The 23364-nt window shown below is 50.1% G+C and overlaps 1 protein-coding gene across 3 annotated transcripts in view; it reads right to left on the bottom strand.

The window, feature by feature from the left end:
• The window catches only part of CDK5RAP2 (CDK5 regulatory subunit associated protein 2), a 156725-nt gene that overhangs the window by 13131 nt on the left and 120230 nt on the right, over positions 1-23364 (bottom strand). For 2 of the 3 annotated variants that reach the window (XM_016155936.2, XM_016155937.2), the window contains 8 exons: positions 19223-19271; positions 16231-16403; positions 12108-12227; positions 8084-8200; positions 5950-6139; positions 4954-5075; positions 3597-3845; positions 882-959 (listed from right to left, as the gene is read on the bottom strand). In XM_016155936.2, coding sequence (XP_016011422.2) covers positions 882-959; positions 3597-3845; positions 4954-5075; positions 5950-6139; positions 8084-8200; positions 12108-12227; positions 16231-16403; positions 19223-19271 — 1098 coding nt within the window. The remainder of the gene's footprint in view (positions 1-881; positions 960-3596; positions 3846-4953; positions 5076-5949; positions 6140-8083; positions 8201-12107; positions 12228-16230; positions 16404-19222; positions 19272-23364) is intronic. The other variant, XM_016155938.2, reaches the window with a different exon arrangement.

Below are 23364 nucleotides of genomic sequence, written 5' to 3'. Positions count from 1 at the left end.
ATGGCCCTCAGGCCCACATGCCACAGACGCAGCCCGGAGAAGAAAGAGGCTGGGCTCCAGGACCTCAGTCTGTTTATTACCCCACACTGGGCTTATTCCCCATGTGGGAGAAGCTCGATTCAATGCAACTTATCAGGTCAGGCACCCAGTCTGCAGAAGACCCTGATTTAGACAGATGAATCAGCCCGGTGCCTGCACTCCGGGAGCCCATGGTCTAGTAAGAATACAGACCCTGTGTGGGAGGTACAACGGCACAATGACAGAGACAGGGCTCAGGGCTAAAAATCATCCATTCTCCGTGCAGCAGCGGAGATCAGGGAAGGCTTCCCAGACGAAGCAACAGTTGAGCTAGACTGAATAGGTAACAAGAGTTAAACTAAACAAAGGGAGAAGCCTATTCCTTTTTACTTTTGGATCAACAGAAGTCTGGATAAGTATTTCTCACTGGGGACATCAGAAAGGCATTTCGCAGTGAAGTTTGCACTCATGAGTCTTGACGTAGCAGGACTTCTACTGGCAGAGAATGAGACGAGGGCAGTCTGGAAAAGGAGGGGGCCGGACTGCACAGTCCCAGCGGGAGGAAGGTGGGCCTGTCTGCTGAACGGCGACCCTGCAGACAGGGCGGCGGGGTAAGGCCCTGAAAGCCACGGAACGTGTCACACTTTAATTAATAGAGACACAATGACGTTGCTGGATCGGTAATACCCAGGAACAGATTAACTGGCTGGGAGAAGGAGATCGCTAGCTAGAAATGCTGAGAACATGAATCCCTAATTCCTGCCAGACACCCTCTTGGGACCAGGGACCCTCTTTTCTTCAATTTAAAAGGTCCTACTGCCAAACGCAACCCCGCCATAGTGACCCGGAGTTCAGCTTTGTACCTGATGTCGGTGGCACTGCCGCGGTGGAATCGAACAGATCGTAAGAATTTTCAACTGTCACAGGACATGTGTCGTCGTCTATGACATGCAAAATAAGAGAAGAAAAATAAATTGTCAGAAGTTTTCATTTCACTGTCATCGGCACGTGAGAGAGAGCCGAGGGAGAACACAGCGAATGCCAGACACACACGGCATTCGTTCGCATCCGCGCTGGGCCTCTCTCCTGCCAGGCCATGTGCGGGACGCGGGGGACAGGAGTGAGCAGCCCCGGCACCCTCCCCGGAAGGACCCCCTGGAAGGGCCCTCTTGTCCAGCCAAGTACACAGGAAGTTTCCCTGCAGAGTGGTCAGCGATAAGGGGGGAAAGCGTGAGGCTAGGGTAACTCAGGTGAAACCCGAGGGGAGAAAGTGCAGGCAGAGGAGTGAGTGAGCTGTCACGACAAACTCAGGGACAGTTAAGCGCTTCGACTGGCGGATCCCAGGGTGCCAGGGAAGGACGCGGCGAGATGCCAGGCCAGAAGTGTGAGGACCGCAGGGGCCCGCTCAAGGGGCCGAGGCCTGTGTTTTGGGCTGGAGGAGCGAGTCCGGGGGCTGCTGCAGGAACCCGAGCCCCCCAGAGCAGGGTCTGGGAGGTGGTGCACGTGACGCAATGTGAGGAGGTGAAACTAACTGCACGTCGTGAAAGATGGTCTGTGGCACTCCACGACATGGAAAGCACTTTCACTTCGGAACTCTCAGCAGTTGTGGGTGGGACGGCACGGTACGGTGATCAGATTTCTTGGAAGAGGAAGGAGACCGAGGGGCAGAGGCAGCGGTGATCTGCCCAGAGCACAGGTGGCCCAGCGAGGACCCTGTCCAGGCCTTAAGAGGCCCCTCCCAGCTCCTCCCCCAGGCACACTGCCCCTGTGAGGGATCCCTTTCTACCAAAAACAGCAGTCTGGAGAGCAAAACTTTCAAACAGGTGCACTTAATTACAGCCCCGAAGAGTCTGCAAAGGAAGAATGAGCTGCTGTCTATGATACCATCCTAATCTTCGCTCGAGGAAACTGGAGAACGTTCCCAAGTCAGGGCTGTGAATCCCGAACACACTCCCCTGGACGCCTCCTGCAAGGCACACCCAGGGCTGGCCTGGGACAAATTTCAAAAGCGGGCACAGGCTGTTCGATGACCTCCTCACCTCAGCTGCCCCAACTCTCCTTCCAGGGTACCCCGAGCACTGACCCGTGCTCCCCGCTTCGGTCTCCCCAGCCCGCCCCACGATCTCCTTGGTCCCGCCTCCTCAGAGCCCTAAGAGGGGCGGGGAGCAGACCTATACTTGAAACGGTGATGCCCACCCCTGACGTACAGTCCACACAAATGGTGGCAGAATGGCACCCTCCAACACTCCAAGATTCTCCAAGAGGATTTTATCCTAAGAATACCGTTTAACGGCAAAAAGGATGCTAACATCAATGTTTACTAAAGCTCCAAATCAGAGACCACTTTTATAATCACGAGTGTAATGGTTTGGTGTCAGACCATCTGAAAATAATTAGGAAACCCATATGAAAAAAGAAAAACAATTTATCACATAATATTGGGCAAAAGCAAAAAAAAGGATACAGAATGGCACAAAAACTAATTTGAACAATATAAATATATGCGTATATTTTGTTACAAATAAAGAGAAATATGCAAAGTAAAAAATTAACATTTTGTAGAACCGCAAAGGATTTTTTTTCGCCTTTCTTTCATGTTGTCACATCATCTCTTTGGTTAAAATTTTAAAATCCTTATCAAGGAAAAAAAAACCAATAAGCCAACCACCACAAGCTCGAAGGCAGAATGACTGGGTACTCTTGTGTAAGAAACTGTAATTTTTAATTAAAGGCAACAGACTTAATTCCCAATCCAAGTAAAGATAAGTCTCGACTTTCACGTGGTACTTCTAGATAAAGCATGTTGACGTTTCCCGTCCCACTGGATGTGCGCGGCCACCCTGTGGGCGTAAGGATGACGACCCCCGGGCTCTGGAGGCTCTGGAAGGTCAGGTGGTGCTTCAGGGACGGCAGTGCACTCGGAGCTGAAAACCAATTTCTAGCTCCAGCTCTCCCACCTACCTTTGTCGCTTAGGGCAAGTCCGGGACCCTGAGTCTTAGTTCCTTCGTTCACAGAGCAAAGAGGATGGACTGGCTGACTGCTTTGAGCCTCACCATTTGCTGGTTTGTTCCAGGCCCTCTGCGGGGCCGGTGGCGGAAGGGTGACCGAACCCAGTCGTCCACTTTTTGGCAGAAAGACTGCCACCCTAAACAGCCTCTGCAGGGCTAGACAATAAACCAGTTTTCATACCTATCAAGATGCTTTTCAGATCCCGAAAAACACTGACAGCCAGACTAAGAGGTTTAAACTCTCTTTTGAAAGCAAGGGGAGGGACTAAAAAGGGTTTTCGGCAGTGCAGCGATGTGGGCAGGACTGAATGGACGGGAGGAGCGAGACCGGAGGGCGGCTGGGAGCCCACACTCCCCTGCCCCGAGAATCAGGAGGCCCCAAACGGAGATGACACCATTTTGCCAAAGGTGACAGCTAATTAGCGGCCAGGTCCCTTGGCTCCTAGGGTACAGCATGCCCGCTGTCGACAGAAAGACACCTCCGTGAGCAAGGCACCGTTCGGAAGCCCGCACATCCCACAGGTGCACAGGGCTGCACTATCTGAGTGTGGAGGGGCGGGGAGCGGTACCTTGTCTGTCCAGCCCAAGGGGCCGCTCGGCGGTGGGCAGGGTCTGGAGAGCCGAGGCGAGCGCTGCTTCCTGGGCCTCCCTTCCGCCCTTCGCCAGCTGCTCCTCCAGCTTGCTCTGCAGCGCGCGGTTGGTCTCGATGCTCGTCTCCAGCTGCGCCCGCAGGGCCTGGACCTCTGTCAGGAGGCCGTGCAGGTCCGCAAGGGCGCCCTGCCCCTGCCAGCCGTCTCTCAACGCCTCTGCTCCGGACGCTGCAAATACGTGCAACAGGAAGCCCTGACATCTTCTGCCACCGCAGGGTCGGCCAAGAGAGGGGCTCGACTATTGTAAACCCACCACCACCGTCGCCCTCCCCTCCCCTCCCCTCCCTAAGAACTAGGTACGATTTAAAATAACAACTTGACTTTAAAAACAAAAATATTGGCAGACTTAATTGCTGCTATTCCGCAGGCTAAATAAGAGCTGGAAATTAATTTTCGCTTCTGGCCATAAAAGCCTAGCAAATTGCACACCAAACCCCGAAATTATGTCTGGTAGTAATAAAACCTATTTGGGCTGGAATTATAGAATGAAAGGGGCTGATTTTAAGAGCCACAGTATATTAAAAGGTACAACAGCAAGAATAAGAAAAAGCGACTTGAGGCGAAAATGAAAGCTGTGAGGTGACCCTTTTCTAGATAAACTTTCAATACTGAGAAACCATCTGGAAAATTAGTTTAAAAAAAAAAAAAACCAACAACCACGCCTCAAAATTGATTCTAAACCATTAGTCTACAGTCAGATCGCTGTGATCCGGTATCTCTCTGAGGACACAGAGAGGACCGGGGCCAATGACCACCTCTGGAGCAGTGTCCACTGTGGAGGACGTGCTCCATCCTTATTTGCTGAATGAATGGGCAAAAAGAAACACACACATCTAGCAATAAAATTCTTAAAAAAGTTACTTCTTGAGTGCCCACTATGTGCCAGGCACTAGGATTCTTTTAATAAATGATCTCATTTAATTTTCAGAACTCTCTACAACAGCTATCAGCAGGCATGTTTCATAGAGGAAGAAACAGGCCCCAGCGGGTGAGGTGAGCTGCCGAAGGCAGTGACAGTGGGGAGCAGGGTGGTGAGGACCCATACCCCCGCTGGCCTGACTCCTGGGCCGAAGCCCTTCTGTGGTTCCTGCGGCTTCTTCGGAAGAAGGGTGGGCCCGAGAGCCTGCTTCAAAAGACACCTGCCCCACCCAGAAGGCAAGCACAGGTGTGACGACGGCATTTCAGGCAAGAATGCGAACCCCGCGGTCCGGGTGAGCGGGCAGCCCATGACAGAGAGTCCGAGCTGAGAGGGGCTGTGGACTGGCGTGCCCAGTACCTCTCGGGGTCCTGTGTTCCTCGTCCAGCTTCTCGTACACCCTCAGCTCCACTCGGAGGGACTGGAGCAGCTTGTCATTCTGGGAGAGCAGCTGCTGCCTCCACTTCGCCTCCTCCTGCACCCTGCAACGGCCCCAGCACCACGGGGAGGAGAGGTCAGTTCTCACTCTGTCACTCACGCAGGCCAACTGCGCCCTCGGCTGGAGGAGTGAGGACAGCAGGGCCCGCGTGGTTAAGGACCCCAGTCACAGCCACAATGAGGTGCGTGCTTTCTAACCCTCGCTTCGGGGAGGTGCGTGCTTTCTAACCCTCACTTCGGGGGTACGAGGAAGTGAAGCCCAGGACTGTGATGGTGAAGACGATGATCTGGCTAAGTCAGCGCACCACCCCGGGGAGCCCAGAGCGATGTCGCTCACTGAGAGAGCGGGACACTCACAGGAGCTGACAGACCAAAGAAACGTGTGGGACAAGACAGAGTCTACAGGAAACTGCCAGGAGCAGTCAGTACGTCCCTCTTAAAATCTGAGTCAGACCCGTGCCCCTTCTCCACTCAGAATCCTTCCCAATGGCCTCCCACATGACTCGGTGAAAACCAAAGTCCGTACCCGGACCGGGCCCTACACGGTTCGGCATCCAGCCACCTCTGCCCTCAGCCCCCGCCATGCCCTCTCTCCTCCAGATGCGCTGGCCTCCCTGCTCTGCCCTGCAGAGGCCCAGGATACCCCACCTCGGGGCCCTTACCATCCCCTCCAAAAACGACCCTCCGCCAGGTGTCTGCAGAGCTCGCACCCTCACTCCCTCAGGTCACTGTCCAGATGGTCTGTGCAGAGAGGACCGCCCCCCCGGGCGCTACGCCCCGTACTCAGACGACCTCGCTCCGTGCGTCTCATTCCCACCTGGCCCATTACGGGTTGCGCGTTGCTGTCTTCCCACCCCCGCGTGTGCGTGAGGGCAGGGGCCGGCACACCCTGCGTCACCACGGCAGCCCCGCCACTACCTGCTCAGCTCGCTGCGGCTGTCACGGAGCTCCTGGAGCAGCTGCTGGCTGTGCCTCTCCGTCTCGCCCACCTCCCTCTGCAGCCTGACGTTCTCTCCCCTCACACAGGCCAGCTCTTGCTGGAGGTGCTCAAGGTTCGCAGTCTTCCTGGAGAGGGACTCTCGTAATTTTTCATTCTCCTTCTGTTTATCTGCGAACATGAAAAGCGCGGCTGAGAAGAGACACCATTTGTTTTTTCCAACCTTATTACGCAAATACAGCACTTTGGCTCGAGCACTCCAAGAATACAAAAGAGAATGAGATTTAATCTGGCATTTATGATTCTGGCATTCCAATTATCTCATGCATTTTGGGCAGATAAATCTGTCAACATCGAGGCTGCAGATTAAACGTCACTGGGATGAAATGGGCCTGTTTAATTTTCTCTTAAATAATGGGCTGTGCAAACCTACTTTGCCTCCACAGAGCAAACGGTGGGTAGAAACTATAGACAGAAACAAGAAACAGGCTCCAAACTCGGGCAGCGCGTGTTGGAAAAGTCCGCTGGCATCCCACAAGGCCAGCCAGGCCGTGCAAATGGCAGCCCGGGGCCCTGAGGACAGCACCTCTCCCGAGAAATAAACACAGGCAGGGCCCGGGGCCGCCGTCAAGGGCACGCTCGGGGCAGAGTGGCGTGCTCGCGTGCCCTTCCGCTTACTGACTCCATAACCTGGAATGAGTTTCTCCCCTTTCCTGTGCCTCGGTCTCCTCGTGTATCGTTGTAGGGGTTAACGGGGTGCCGAGGTGTAAAAGGGCTTCGCGCGTGGCTCTACAAGCACTTTGAGGGCCGCCAGCAGTGCTGGTGGTGGTAACAGCCAACGGGCCCACAGAGCTAACTGCAGACATGACATGTATCATCTTATTTACTCTTCACAGCAAACCTCTGAGGTAGCTACTATTATTATTCTCTCCATTTTCCTGATAGGAAAATAAGAAACGAAAAGGTTAAGACATCCCCCAAGACGACACAGCTAATAAGCGGCAGAGCCGAGATTCAGGCCCAGGTTTTCTGATTCTCCTCTTAACCACGACACACATCATTTCTGAGCAAGTTTCTCCTCCCCTCTCAGACTCCGGCCGTACTGAGCATCATGTTATTCCTGACAGGTGTGTACTCGCCCCATCCCTAACCCCTCGGCCTGTGTCTGCTCTTCCCTCCTGGTCCTTCTCAACCTCAGGCACCGTGATTAACCCCGACTTGCCCTCTAGCCTCCGCTCCCGAGGACCAGTTTTCCCTGGGTCGGGATGCCATCTCCAGGGTCCTGCAACTCCGACCCTGCCTTCACCATGGCTACGCCTCACGCTGGCCTGCGGCGGGTGGCCTGGCCGTCCTTTCCATCAGACTGCGAGCCCTGACGGAAGGCGGCCCAAGTCTGTACCAGCATCTACACAGGCCCTGACACAGAACCAGAGTCTCTGCTGAGTGAACGAACAGCCTGCAGAAGCCTTAATTTCATCTCCCCCCGGAGTCGGCACGAACATCTCCATGGAAAGTGAAGTAAGCTGGCCCACGTGCCAGCTCCACCACCTTCCAGCTCTGTGACCACGGGTCGGTCACTCCCCTAGGCCTCAGTTTCTCGCCTGTGAAACAGGACTAATCCCATGTCTTTCCAGGAGCCCTTTAAGTGTTGAGAGGTCTTGTATGTGAAAGTCCCTTGGGGGCGAAGCCCCAAACAGAAGGAATTAAGAGAAGGGATCTTTGTAAGAAATACTGGAAAACTTTCCTGAGAGGGAGAAATCTCTGGTTGAGAGCCTGGCAGTACCATATTCCGGGCCTTCCTTCTCTCTTCCACTGAGAACTCAAGACAAATGAGAGGAGGCTGTACAGAGGGGATGGGTAACAGGTAGAGTAATGTTTACTGAGCCCCACGAGGGACGCTGTTCTGAGGGCTTCACAGTGTTTGTCGCTACAGCCCTGTGGGGTGTTCCTACCTTATAGCTAAGAATACTGAGGTTCAGAGAGAGGTACAGCGACCTGCCCAAAGTCAGAGCCACAGGATGTGACTCAGGTTGGACGGACTCTAGTGCCTGCATTCTTTCCACGCCACGGAAGGCTGTGGGGCTCTGGGCTGTGGGTGACACCTTTGACTCTCACCTCTAGACCCTTTAGCAAGCATTGTATTGAGGGCCTGGTTCTGCTTCCTCAGGAAACGAATTTCTGATGTCAGAGAATTATGCAGCTCTGAACAGTAAGGAACAATGTTTGAAGAACCTATAAAAACACATATAAATAGTGATTGATGAAGAGTCTCCAGGTCATACAGAACTTTCTAGAAAACAGTTTTGAATAATGAGGATACACAACATACAAGGAAAATCACTCCTGTGAACTGTGTATGGTATTACCAGAGCCCGGCGGGAAATGAGAGCGAGCCTGAAATGGGACACAGGAAGGGGATCCCCACACCTTACCTGTCCTAAGGGAGAATAACGCAGGAGACCTGCATTGGGGGTGGGTGAGGGACAGCCTTACCCTCCACAGATGTCTCCAGAAATCCGAACCCGTATAATCCAGCTGCCTGCCGGACCCATCCCAGCCCACAGAGCCAAGGCTGAATTCCTCGCCTTCCTTCCCTCACTCTCCCGAACCTGCTTTTTCTTCTGGTTTCTGTCCCTGCAGATGGCGTCACCACTGTCCCTGGCCCCAGTGAGGAACCTGGAAGCCGTCCTAACGCCTCTCTCTTCTACTGCCCGGTCAGATGAGCGCGACTGCGGACGCCTCCGCCAAATGCCTTGGACACTGGCCCACCCTTTTCTGCCCCTGCGGCTCAGGCCTCATCGCCCTGCCTCCCGGCTACCCTGTGTGTCATCGGAAATACGGTCCGTTCATGGGATTCTCTGCTCAAAAGCATCTGACGGCCCACCAGTGCAAAAGACAATCAGATAAAGCAAATGCAAGGTCCGAACTTCAGATGGCCATTATTTACCTCCAGTTTCATGGTGTACCCCACACCCTCTCCATCCTAGACCCTAGTGCCCGCGAATGCAGCCAAACTGGGCCACATTGGCGGTCACACACCTCCCTGACTTTGGAGAACGAGGTACTTTACTCCCTTTGCCTACTGCCTTCTTCACCTGTCAAAATCATACTCGATTCAACTTTTAGCCCACATTCTCTGCCTCTTTAGTGTTTGCTAAGGAGAGCAGGGTCTAAAGCTAGACAGACTTTACGTGTCTCCCCAGGCTGTGGTCCATCTCCTGAAATCCCGCCCCTCCCTCTGGCTGGACGCCTCCCTTGACACTCCATCTCGACACTCTCCGTCCTCTGAGCTTTCTCCCTCTGCACTACACACAATGTTCACGTCCACAGCACCCCCTGGAGAGTAACTGCGGCGTGCAAGGCGCTTTCCACACACGGCAAGCAGATGCTTCCTCCCCGTCTTCCTTACTGACTGTCGACTGAACCACGGAACCAAATGCCAGAGATCTGCTTTCCCAGCTTCCGGCGCAGCTACCTCTGGTCAGTGAAACTTGAAAAGAAGCCTGCTGGGAGCTTCTGGGAAAGATTTCCCACCCAGATGAGAAGAGAAGGACAGGGAGAAGCCCTTCCCACTTCCTCCCCATGCTCCAGACACTGTCCTGAGAGGGAGTGATGCTTGTAATTACTGCAGTCATCACAGGCACTGACCCTAAGCCCTGCTACCACTGAACCATTAAATCTGCCTTAGAACTGCCTGCCTCTGGATTTCTTGTTAGGTAAGAAAACATAAATCCCCACTGTTTACACCAGTTTTTATGCGTATTCTGTTAGCTGCAGCTGAAAGCATCCTGGTACACAAGTGGATTATCTGTAATATTGTAGGTATGACATCGGCTCTCTCCCAGAAGCCAAAGTTCAAACTCTCCATTCTCCAGCACTACCTTTTTCTCATGCTCATGATGCACTTACTACAATGTCCTACGGCTTTTTAATTCACCTATGTCTCTCCTTGCCACCTTTCTCCACTCTCCTCTATGAATTTTGGGGGTCTTTTCAGCAATACCTGCACTTGAACCACAGCTCTGGCCTCCTAACTGCATGACCTAACCAATCACATAACTTCCCTAGGTCTCCATTAGCTTAATGAAAACGATCTATGTCGTTATTACTGTGATTACCATTTGTATTAATATCACAACTAATGATAGACTGGAGCCAAAACAGGACCAAAGAGCAATCTGGATAAACAGGAAAAATTCTACAGAAGTCTACTATGACCACAGCTAAGGTGGTCACTTTTCAAAAAGAATAATCAGGCCAAACAGCAGTTCCTGACAAAGGCTGAGTTGGCGGCGTCTACTTCTGATGCTGAAAAGCCAGTCTTTCCTCTGGCCATCATCAGTATGAGCTCAGGTAAGTGGTGACGTGATAAGCTGGAAGACCTGGCCCGTGGGATGACGGTTTTTAACAATGCTCCACCTCGACGCCACAAGGAGCATGCCTTTCTCAAACCTGCACCCCGATGACCATTTCCGGGCCGGGGGCAGGCACGGCCATGACTGTTTCTTCGTCTTTTCAGAGACGGTGATGACCTGGTGAGAACAGCATGTCTTTCCACCAGCCTAAATACTTGGTGAATGCCTTTCTGTAAACCTTCCCGTCAAAGTGAATTACTCTACAGAGCAACTGGCTGCTCCATTATAGCTGGTGGCCATTTGAGTCCTCAAATATTTCTATAATTGGATTTGCCAGGGAAAATGTAAAACAGAACGAATCTAATTCAGGCATCACCAAGAGTGAATGTGAAGGGCCCAGGCGTGTATTTCTTTCCTGTGTTTGATATGACTAATACCTCAGATTAACCGACTTCCCCGGGGGTCGGAGGGGAAGATGCAGGATGGGGGAGGTGGATGGAGAGAGTGATGGAACCGCCCTGAACCAAACCGGAGCATGCGCAGGACTTTGGAAAGATGTCCTCTGGGCCGATGGCTGTGGTGGGCTGGAGGGGAATGAGAACGGGACTAGGAGGTCCAGAGACACGAGTGCTGCCACCGAGGACATCCTTCCAGAACTCGGTTATCTCATCTCTAAAAATGGGAATGACATTAGCATCCTGCCCTTTGTGGAGTAACACAGTAAAATAAAACTGATCATGATGAAACAACCATTTGTTGAGTGGAGCACCGAGCAAGGCCCCATTCATAACACTGCCTCATTTAATCTCACAGTGACTCTTATAATTAAGATTGGGAGAGGTGGGGGGACTGGCCCAAAGTCGCGAAGCTATCAACAGAAGAACTGGGATCCACTCCTAGGGGGTCCAATCCCAAGCAATCTCAGGCTTTTCCTAGTGCACAGAGCTGCTCTCAAGACACATTCTTCACAGAATGAAGACACTTTCTTTGGAGCAATAAGAAAAGGTGTCCAAAATGTATTGCTCAACAACAAACAAGGGACAGAATAGTGATAGAAAGTATTCTACCTCTGACATAAGTGAGGGAGGGAATAAGAATATATATTTGTATTTACATTTTAAAAACACTGTTTAAGGATACGGAAGGAACAAATGAAAATGGGAAGAGAGAAGGGAGAAGAGAATTACTGGGTATAGGATGGAGATATTAATTTTTGAACTACGTGACTATCTTACCTATGAAAAATAAAATTCTTCATGAAAGAACATTCCATTCAGAGCTACCTGTGGCTATACAGGAATATTGGTGATCTTTTGATTGGCATGTTGAGGTTTACCAGACTGTTACAATGCTAATATTTTTATAATCCATTACTAATAAAAAGACAAAATGCTACTTTATTTTAAAATACCTATCTATGTCTCTACAGCTTCTAAAGCAAACAACAAGCCAATACAATTCAAGATGTCAGGGGCTGGCAGACATTTATCAAGTACCCGCTTTGTGCCAGGGACCACAGGGTGTACCACGTCACGTAGCCCGCTCATGATTCTCATCACGACAGGATAAATGGAAATTATTATCCCCATTTTATAGATAAATTACTAGAACTAAGAGTCTGTCAGGTTAAATGAGGTCACCCTAGAGGAAAGCAGCGAAGTCGGGATTTAAACTGAGATCTCTCTGGCCAGCAGTGTGAAGCTCTTCCTGGCACGCGGAACGGGCGAACGCGTCGCAGGGGAAGTGCGCCCGGGCCCGCGCGGCCCTGGGGAGGCCCCCCTCACCTCGATCGGAGTCCGGCTCCTGTCGCTCCAGCTGTCTCCGCAGCTTTTCGTTGGTCCTGATAGATTCTTCCAAACGTTTTCTCAAACTGCGAATTTCTTGTATGTGTTCCATTAGTAGGTCTACAGGAAGGAGGAGATTTTTTTTTAAGCCCGAAGCCCCCAACAAAGTGAACCATTTCTAGATTAGGCAGTGATCTTGACATCGCGACAGTACGATGAGGACAGTCAGCAACTGGCCATCCTTTCCGAGGCAGGAAGAGGCGGAGCTATTACTGCCCACGGCCCACAGACACGGTTCTGCAGTGATCCTCCGCAGCCCTCCACGACGAAGGTGTTTTACGTCACGTGGGAAAATTACATTCCACACAATTTTAATGCCAACTCTAATCCAGCCCTTTATTCTTCTGAATATCAAATATGAAAATCTTCCTTATGGTGAAACTGCCAGATCACTTTCAAATCTGCCCGAATTGCCTGAGAGTTGATTAAACTGCCTTCGTTATGAATCTACACATTTTCAAGACTGATTCTTTGAAAGGACTATGTTTCCTTTCCTTTATCAGTGACTAATTTAAGACTTAAGAACAAAATAAAACAATAATCCCGAGGTAGTGAGAATGGCAAGAAGAGTACTCTCAAGAATATATCCTCTTAGCGTGAGTATAAATGTATATGACTTTTTGGGACTAGTCTTAGAAAGGTTCTTTCTAATGTCTTTTACCAAACAACTCTACTTACAGGAATTTAGCGATCACCAGAGATGCTAACAACCATTTGACAGAACGCATGAAAATGTTCATGTTGGCACTACATATAACAGTGAGAACTGAAAATAAATTATTAAATAAAATAAATTATTAAATAAAGTGTATTACATCCATTATGATGTAGTATTATACATCATGGGTGTAGATTTTAGGCTTTTCAAAACTACTGCATAATATCTTAAAATTATACTTAATAATGCACAAAAATTTAAATATTCAAATTTTCTAAAATGAGCAAATATGATTTTTTTTAGCCTCTGCCACACCTAAATTTTATAAAGAAAGAAAGAAGCATAGTTCCAATCTAGGAGTAGGTTTCTAGAATAAGTGTTTAAAGCATAATCACATTAAGTATCCAAAGGCAAAACTAATGTCTTTAATTCATTAATTAGGGTAAATTCAGTATGTCTTAGCAATGTTTGTTTTAAAACATTCTACTAATGTTATGACCCAATTTTAATCCCTCCAAAATGACTTTCATTTACAAGTGGCACAATGTTACTGATCTCTTCCTAATTAAATAGTAATTTCGCCATGAATTTGGATGTTCATGAGATGACTTAATTCCCAAACCCTCGGCTATCTCCTACCAATGCCAGAAGTGTGGCGAGTCATTCGCGGGAACGTCTGAGGCCGCCGCTGCAGCCCAGCACCGAAGCACCCTGTTGGCAAGGGACGCCTGGCACATCCTGGCACCACACCTGCCGTCCCCGCCTCGCGGCCACGCAAACCTTCCAGCGGCTAGTCAGGTCGGAGGGACTCAGGGACTTATCTGTTCTGACTGCAGCCTCCCTTGCTGGTTGATCCACATCACACAGTGCCAGCTTCTGGGACGAGTCATCTTCTACTGAGCCTGGCCGGGAGCTGGAATCCTCCCTTGGGCTTAAGGAAACATTCCCGGTTGAACTGGACACCACTTATTAATTATGCAGCCCTCACCAAGGAGAAGGAAACACTATATTCACCTCTACAAAGTGGGAGAAAAATACCTGTCCCTCTTACAATAATATCCTTCTGACAAATGCCAACTCTTTAAAATCGTAAAGCCCGTGTAGAAGCATCTATCAGAAAACAGTGAATGCATCTTTTGCCTAGGCATTGCAATTTATAGAATCTAGGTTAAGAAACTGCCCCCAAAATAAGGGGAAAGCTTCATGTTCAAAGATATTCCCTGCAGCACTGCTCACAATTGTGAAATTTTAAAAATGACTTAAATGTTCAGCAACAGAAGAACGTAAGAAAACTGCGTTCAGCCATCTCCACGGACTATTCTAAAGCCACTAGGAATGGTGTTATGTAACGTGTCAGAAAGCATATCATATAATGTTAAGTAAAAAAACACACGAAATTATCTCTCTATTCAAGTTATAAATATGATAAAAAGAAAAACAGATACAGAGACTAAATGTCTGAAGACAAAGAAACCAAGAAAGCTAACAGCGGGGTTACTAAGATGGCTCCAGCGAGGACGAACCCCACTCAGGAAAGTGCCCTGTAATCCACTAGGAGGGCATGACGAGCCAAGGTCATGGGTCCCTAGACGAATCAGAAATAAAAGATGCCTGAACAGTTCTACACCGGAATTAAACCAAGCTTGAGAGCGGGGGTGGGGATGGGGGTGGGGGGAGGGTGGGAGGGGGAATAGGCAGGGTGGAGGCCAGAAAACAGAGGGGGAGACAAGAGGAAAAAGTGGGGTGCGCCCGGTACCATAGTAGGAGGGCTCTAGAGAACAAGGCCCTCTGATGTTCCGATGTAAAGGAGCTGGCTTGCTGCGCGGTAACCGCAGCCCCTCCAGTTCCTCCCGCCCCCAACCAAGTTCTGCTCCTCCCACAGAGGCCTGTGGGAGTGGTCTCGGGGGTCTTGGAAAGGGACTGAGTTCCATGTCACACTGACACAGTGCAAGGGATGGCAATAGGGACAGAGAAACAATTCATGATCTGACCTAAATTAGGAGAAGGCCGATTGTACATAGAAATACAGAAACTGGAGGGGGATACAGCCAGAAAGCCAAGGAAGCAAATCGAGGCAATTGGCTTTTGCAGACCCCAGCTGATACCTGAGTTACATCAGACACGTACGCTTTGTGTTCTAGGTTTGTTTTCAAACTGAGTTTCTCTGTGCCCTGAGTGTCCTAAGGAGCCTGTGAGGCCACCACAGGGGACAAGGCTCCACTCATATCTATTTTACATATTGGGCTTCCATGCAAAGATTCATCTGAAAAAAAAGGGAGAAAGATGTTCTGTTGATAAAAAAAAAAAAGATTAAAAAAAAAAGATAAAAAAATCTTTGCAAACCACTGTTCTGTGTGATCAGGTGTCAACAAAAAACTTGAGTAAAAAGATGCCAGTGTCCGATTTGTGCTCTAGGTCCACTCTGGGCACCTTGCAAACAGCCCACCAGAAGAAACGAGAGACCAAATGATGTCAGTTGAGGTCCAGCGTCTACATCGGGGGTCGGAAACCTATGGTCCCTGGGTCGAACCCACCCACCACCTGTTTTAGTAAATTAAGTTTTACGGGGACTCAGCCACACCACTCACGTGCATATCGTCTATGGCTCCTTTTTGCTGCAACAGCAGGATTGAGTAATTGAAACAAAGACCATATGGTCCACAAAGCCTAAAATATTTACTATCTGGCCTTTTACAGGAAAAGAGTACCGATCCCTGGTCTATCTGTTTTGGGGTATATATTCCTTGAACTTCTGAAATATGTTGAATTATAAACACTAAGCCCTACCTAATAGGAAGTGATCAAGGCTGCAGAAACAGAGGAGGTAAAGGAGAGCTTAGGGGCACGCGGGGCCTTTGGGGAGCTGATTCTGCCAACTTAGCCCATGGCTCCATGTCAGAGGCAGGACGAGGGGCTGACCCAGAGCGCCAGGAGTTAACGCAAAAGAGGAACAGAGCCGACACGGAGAATTACAAAACACTCACACAGGGGTTAAGTACTCCAGGCATCTGTATGATTCAAAGCAGAAGAGCCTCCCAAGTGAGCCTGCCTTAGGAAGAGTTCGAAAGAAACGAAGGAAATTACCCCGACTGGGAACTGACACAGAACCTCAGTGCTTTCCAGCGTGCCACTGTTTGAGAGCAGGGAAATGGCAAGTCATGTAATAAGTCATCGTTTAAAAAATAAAAATGACTTTGCCCCAATCGCCAGCACTTTCAACAACAGTAGTTTCCCCCAGTAATGAATGATACTCTGAATGACCAGCCTTGGCCCTCACAGGACCTCCTTTCATCAGAAAAATATTCAAATGTCACTACACTCTGCTTACTAAGGCAAGGTGATAAATTGGTGTTTAAACCAGGAAACCTTGGCTATGTTTAAAATGCTTCGTAAAGCTTAACTTACCTTGAGAAAAATTGTTCGCTATAACTGAAGTCTTCTCCACCTCGCTGTCCTGCTTCTGGTCTTGTGAGAAGGAGGACTTTTCGGATATTTCACAATCGGAGCAGGCGTGAGAGGCTGAAGGCTCGGGAGACTCAGGTAGAATGTGTTTGTAAGTCAAGTTGTCGTCCTCGGTCCTTGACCATTGGGAATGAAAGAGAAATCACTTTCCACGCAAAGATCTCAAACCCGGACCGTAACTTACGATTACTGGGCTCTTTGTAATTTTCCCACATTTGTAACTGTTTTAGAGTGCTTTTATTTTCCGAGGGCCATTTTTAGCAAGGATATTCTAAAAACGAAAAGTACTCAGCGGGCTTGAGATAGAAGCCAACGAAGAAAGGGAAGCTTACAGGGAGAGACCTCCAATGAGGACATCACTCAACAGCAACCGTTCACCTAACGCCGCGGAGGCGACTGAGATGTGCTGTCTGACTTGGTCCTCAGAGAAACCCTCTGAAGCAGGGAGCACGATCCTCACTGAGAGCTGGAAAGACTGAGGCTCATCACAAACTCGCCCGCCGCATCATCGCAGCTGTGCTGAAGTGGTGGAGCTCTGCCTCCAGGGCCCCGGGAGAATGCGAAAGGCCGGCCCGAAGCCATAAAGGGGCCTTATGGGTTTAAAAATCTCAAAATCCTTGTGGTCCTCAAGTAGGTCCCAATATCACCATTCTAGCAATCACATGGTTATTAACCGGTATTTCCCAAGGGCCACCTAAGCGATGAGTAAAAACTCCTGGAACTCCGCGGAAAACCCATGTGACTCTCTATTATAGATAAGCTCCTTAATTTAAGCTCTTTTTTCTCCCACTTTTTCCTATTGCTTCTCATCTCATTATTCATAAGCTCAGACAAGAGCAAAGGACGCCAAAGCTGCAACATATCCATTAACAGGTAAACACAAGACGCAACTCTGCGCAGACAGTGTGATGGATGCCTAGGCTTGCTGCTGCCTTGCAAAGGGTGACGCGGGGCCAAGGGCACCCGTTTAATTAGCTTAGGAGTGACCCACGTGAGTGCTAAGCCTACAGCGGAAACAAAGAACAGAAGGAAAGAAACGGACCTGTCGGAAACGGAAAAGGTGGCAGCACATGGTTGAGGGTTGAAAGAGGCTCCCTGCTTCCCTCCAGCCCACCCTCCAAGAATCATGACAGTCTTTCAAAATGGCAAATCTGGTCACGTCTAGTGCCCGGACACTCTCCTCTTCCTACACGACAGAATTTAACATAGTATTTGAGGACCAGCCCAGCACGGCCCTGACTGTCTCTCCGGCCTTGCCCCTCACATTTCACGCGCCAGCCACATGGCTCAAAGGGGCTATGGACACTCTCCCAGAGAACCCCCAGGCGCGACTCTCCTTTAGATCTCAGCTGAGACTGTCTCCAGCCTGGGAGGTGCCCACGGCCTTCGACAAGATGTGATATTATTATGAGGACAGAAGTTGAGGGCTGGACTGGGAGGGATCTTTGTACATAGTGCAGTGGGAAAGGAGTATTTCTTCTAAACTTAAAAAGCCCTGGTTAAATGTCCTCCAGAGCTGTGATTACCTCCCTGCCTGCTCGCTCGAACGATGCTGGTGGCCTTCACGATATACTAAAAACTAAAATTCTATACCCCAGACTGGTCTCTATTTCTTTATTTTACCTCCAGGAGCCCAAAGGGCTATAGTTCCAAAGAGGAGGGAAGTGACCGTAGCACTAATAGCATTCAAAACCTTTAACAAGTAAACAGAGGAGGACAAGACCTTGACATTGCCAGTTGGCCACAGAGGTAAGCTAAGAGAGTATACAATCTCTTTTATTCCATGAACATTTTCTGAATTCCAACTACATGCCAGATACTTGGGGCTAGAGCAGGTACAAAGGTATTAAAAACATACTCTTTGCCCTGCCCTCAAAAAGCAATGTGGACTAATGACAACAGGCCAGGCCTTGGAATACAACATATTCAAGTTCAAATCCTAGCTCTGCCTCTTAATGGCAAGTATGCAACTCTGACCCTCAGGCTCCTCATCCTAAAATGAGAACAATAATGCTGACCTGGTAGGGTCAGAAATAATGAATATGAATGTCCAGGGCAGCAGCCAACACACACCAACATCGGGTTAATGCTGGATCCTTTCCCCTTTCGAGGAGTTCTGGGAGTGGAAAGAGAAATGCAGAAAGTATCACCGTACCCTGTGGTAAGTGCTGTAATGTAACTATGTGTTAAGTGCTCCAGGAAGACTAACTGACCCTGGGATGTAGCAGAGAGATGGGAGCATCAGAGAGAGCCAGGGTCATTTCCATGTTAAATGGCACTGAAAAAGATTTTCAAACTACAAGGGGAAGAAGGCAGAGTGTACAGCTGTGAAAAGACATGGTCTAAACAACAACAGTCAGATAAGACTGAAGCACAGGGCACCTTGGGGTCCCCAACCCCTGGGCTGTGAACTGGTACCAGTCCGTGGCCTGTAAGGAACTGGGCCACACAGCAGGAGGTGAGCAGCAGGGGAGTGAGCGAAGCTTCATCTGTATCTGCAGCCGCTCCCCAGCGCCGGCATCACCGCCTCAGCTCTGCCTCAGATCACCTGGCTTTAGATTCTCATAGGAGCACCGGTCCCTGGTGCCAAAAAAGGTTGGGTACCGCTAGGGTACATGATGAAAAGGAAAGATGGGTCAGACTGAGAAGGGCCTCAAATGTCAGGCTAAAGAGTCTGGAATTTATTCTGCAGGTACCCAGGTGCCTGGGTCAAATCACCTGACAGAGAAATGCCATGAGCAACCTAAAAACGACTGCAGGAAGGCGGCAGGAAAGACGGCGTGACCCCGTGGTTTGGTGTGGCCACTCTCAGCTTCTTCGTAAGCGTTCGTGCTTTATTTACAAGCGGCAGGAGACTAACAGGGTGGGGGGGGAGCTGGATCGCTCCGAGGGCCAGCACAGGAGCCCGTCCTCGTGCGGCGGGCTCCGCACTCACCTCTCCACCGGTTCATTCCGGGCGCTCGTTCCCACGCCAGCTGATTTTCCTGGAAGCAGAAATAACAGTAAGAAGGAGGAAGACATTTTTTTTAAAAAAAAGTGTTCTCTAATAATTTCTTGCGCGTACATTTGCAGAGACACTACTCCATCTGTTTAAACACGCTCTGTAACAATCCTGGATATTTAGAGTGGGATTACCGAGCGCGCGGCTCCTGCGGGCTGCGGACTCGTCCTCGTCGCTGCTCCGGCGCTGGCTCTAGCGGGAAGGTGACAGCACGGAGATCTAGAGAGTCGGCACAGCGCCGCTGCTGGGTGCCCGCGCTGTTTCCTTCCCCAGAACGTCACGCTAACAGAACACGAGCTCATCATAGGACATTGGTAACGGATCAGGGGGAAGAAGGTCGTCACCCTCCAGGCGCCCACCACAGACACGGCACCGACTGTGCACTTTGGCGTGGGCGAGGCCACGCTGTGAGTTAACTTTTCACTCTGTACTTTATTATAAGCATCTCCCTAACAATCTGCTCCGGAAACACCATTTTCAAGGCCTGCGTTGTCTTCCACCGTAGCCATGCACGCACCACGGGCTTGCCAGCCACGTTCTGACGTTCTGGTCATCTCCAGGGTTTCGCTTCCATAAAAATAAACAAAATAAACATCTCTGTGCATACAGCTTTATCTGCATTTAAGTCCTTTGCTTAGGAAAGACTCTCAGAAGAGGGATCCCTAGGAAAAGGAGTGTGTGAGCTCAGCTGACTAAAAGAAATGACAAAAGGAAAAACAAAGCGTGGCTGGGCGAAAGCTCTTCTCTCTCCTGCATGTCATCATTGGCCGTTTGAAGGGAGCCCGGATTTCAAAGAGACTAACAACTTTGTTTTAGAAATACTTCAGAACTCTGAAAATTACAAACTGGGATGAGCTCTTTGAAGAAACTAACATGTGGCTAAAAGAAAAAAAAACAAACCCTTCTATAGCTGTACTTGAAAAATGAGACTATAATTAAACTACACCCACACATACCATTTTCAAAACTACTTCCTAAAAGGAACAGTTCTCACACACCACAACGCACAGGGAAAGATCGCTGGAGGCTCGCACATCTGCTTTGCGTCTCGTGGCTCTCCCCCTGGATGCACGAGGCTGGCCGTGGCTGCTGGCAGGCTCCCTCTCCACCCCGCCGGCAGCCACGGGCACCAGGTCGGCGCAACGAGCTGAGTGTGTAAAAGCCACCCACCACTGCAGGGCGCTGCTGGGTACCGCGAATGAGTCAGACAGGCCGGGGCCCCCGGGGGCCAGACCCTGGGATGGTTCCGTAACGCCCACCATCTCCTTTAGGCTGCACCACAATCCCACCGGCCCAGCATTGGTATCTCCATTTAATAAATGGAAATCCAGGAGGTTTCATGTTCCCACCCCCTCGCTCTGCCCGATGCACACTCTCACCTACTTTATCGCAGGTTCCAAGTTACTAAGGGACGTGGAGATGCTCCTATAGCCAGCTCGACCACAATCTACATCTTCATCTTCTTGGCTACATGCTGACCCCAAAGGGCACAACATTTTGTCTCCCTGAAAGGTAGGAAGAGGGCGACAGGCTCTAACATAGTGAGTGCTCTCAGGGGATCCGCCTCTCCATCCTACGGTCCTCCTCAAGCAGGGAAGCTATATGTGGCTGGGTCACATTCTAACACCATGACTGAAGTCCCAGGCTGCAAACCATCAGAACAGGCAGGGCCGCCTGAGCGCTGAAAGAACAACTCCGTCGGCATTTTTCACTTCCCACCTGCAAGACGGCTGCTGACCAGCATTTGGCGGATGATAAGATTTTGGCCCTACAGACCCTGAGGACGGCTATCTGCCCCAGCCCAGCCTTCCAAAGGGCTGAGGCGTCCTCTGCACGCCAGCCGGGCACACGGTGACTCCTGTCTCACATTTCACCGCTGCTCTTTTGGGGACAAACCCCCCAGTGACTTCCCAGGGCAGGGGGCCCTCGGTCTGGGCTTCAAGCATTCATAAATGCATCTTCAACCCATCAAAAACCTCTCCGTGACCACAGGAGGAAGTGCCCGGATGCCACCAGCAGCGTGGGTTTCCTCTTCTTCAAATAAGAGATCCTTTGGGGAGCTTGTAATGACAACAATTGTATTCCACGCGTTCCCCTACCTCAACAGAGTTCTTTGAAACCACAAAGCAGACCATTATTGTGGGCTTCACAGGGAGATCGTTACAACTGACACGCTGAATTTCTGGGCGGAAACTCCCTGCACGCGGGTGACAGAGCAATGTCTGTCAGACTATTGCAAAAGCTTAGGACGGGGCCAGGAAAACGCTGCTCCCACCTCGCAGGCATTTCTTACTGCTGCACCTAAAGGCTGAGCGGCAGTGGCGGGACGTCATCTTTCCAAGGAAAAAGACAACTAGTCTTGCAATTCACATGTGAACAAGTGAGAGGATTATTATGCAGGACAGGCTTGCGGCTGGCTGGCCCGCCTTCGGCTTCCTCTCTGTGCTGGTCCACCCCGTACACCGCCAGCATTTAAAGAGTCTCTTTCGAAACAGTACTGCTTAGCTCCAAATCCATCGATCACACGGAATTAAGTTCAAACATCATGCCTGGCGTCTGCTACCTGACCCAAATGTTTTTTCCTTTCCATCTCGCTGACAATTCGTATTAAATATTTACAGTGCTCTTCCTAGGTGCCTGTGCCAGGTCCTGGGGACACGGGGATGAACGGGCCACCCGACCCTCAACAAGTTCACTGCGGAGTGGGGACGATGGACCCGAAGACAATCTGCCACCGTGCTGCGACAAGGAACGGCACGGGACACAGTGGGAGCACACGTCGAGGAAGCAAACGCGACCCAGCCTGCATCATCAGGGAGCAGTCCGAGTAGGTGACAACTGTTCTGCATCTCTGGGGCAGGAAAGCACTGCTTCGCAAAGATGAGCAGCAGCTACGGGGCTATGGGAAGCCAGCCGACAGGGGCACTAGGAGGAAAAATCCGCTGTTCTCGCTGATAGCCTGGCTCGCCGCACTAACCCCAACTTGCATGCCCCACTCCAACAACTATGAGTCCTTTCATGATGAAAGTCGAGCTCCGACACCCCTTCCTTCTGGAGGCTCTCCCTTCACAGCCCAGAGGTGCCTCCTGCCAAGCTCACACTGTGTGCACCAGACACAGAGTCAGAGGACATGAGATCAAAGGTGCCCTAGAATGAGGTCCATACCATGTAAAACTATCAGCACTGTCACCTGATCCTGACCGGGCACTGCATGTCCAGTCCCTCCCTAGGTTGAACAGGATAAGGCCCCCAGGTTCCAGCAGCTTATGCTCTGAGGAAATAAAATACACCCACAAGAAGTCACTGCTGTCACCTCCTGGACTCCCACAAGTGGCCAGGCAGATACTTTAAACAATCTCATTTAATCCTCACAAATAACTCTGCAAAGACAGGTGCTATAACTTCAGAGAGGAAATCGGTCCCTAACCAGAATGCTGGGATTTGAATTCAGCTCTGCTCAGCTCCAAAGGTTCTATTCTTTCCACTCCGATAGGTGGCCTCTCTCACAAGGCCAGTCGTGACTGTCATATGCGAGTTGCAAACAACTCAGGAGGCAAAGGAGAGCCGAGGGAAGGGCTCCCAGCAGCTGTCTTCTATTCACGGGGCAGAGCCTGGCACACGTGGCGAGCACAGTGAGGAAAGGGACTGTCTCGTGGTCTCCGTACCTTCCCCACTGCTCACTCAAAATCACCTGAAGACAAAACACCGCCTTCCTGTTTTATGCTACTGTCTGGGGAGGTACAAGGATGCCGTGGAAAACCTGGGACTGCAACCCCAGCTCCTGATCTGTTTTGGGCCTCAAGCTGCTTTGAGAATTTAAGTTTTAGATCCTCACCCCAGAAAAAGGCACATACTCACAAAATCTTGCAGGGCTCCAGACCCCTATGGAGATAGGGAAGAATCCTAAGCTCATCATCCTTACAAGTATTAGAATACCACACTATCATCCTACTTCTTGGGTTCTACCAATTAAATATTAACAAAGAAACAGCAAGGATATGAACAAAGACTCCAATACAGTGTTCATTATAACAACCCCGAACTGAAAGCCTAAATGTCCATCTAATGGGGAATGA

The sequence above is a fragment of the Rousettus aegyptiacus genome, unplaced genomic scaffold (assembly GCF_014176215.1).
Source record: "Rousettus aegyptiacus isolate mRouAeg1 unplaced genomic scaffold, mRouAeg1.p scaffold_m13_p_3, whole genome shotgun sequence".
NCBI classification, from domain to species: Eukaryota; Metazoa; Chordata; class Mammalia; order Chiroptera; family Pteropodidae; genus Rousettus; species Rousettus aegyptiacus.
Note: the sequence above shows the minus strand (reverse complement) of the source record. Positions and strands in the feature narration are given on the sequence as shown.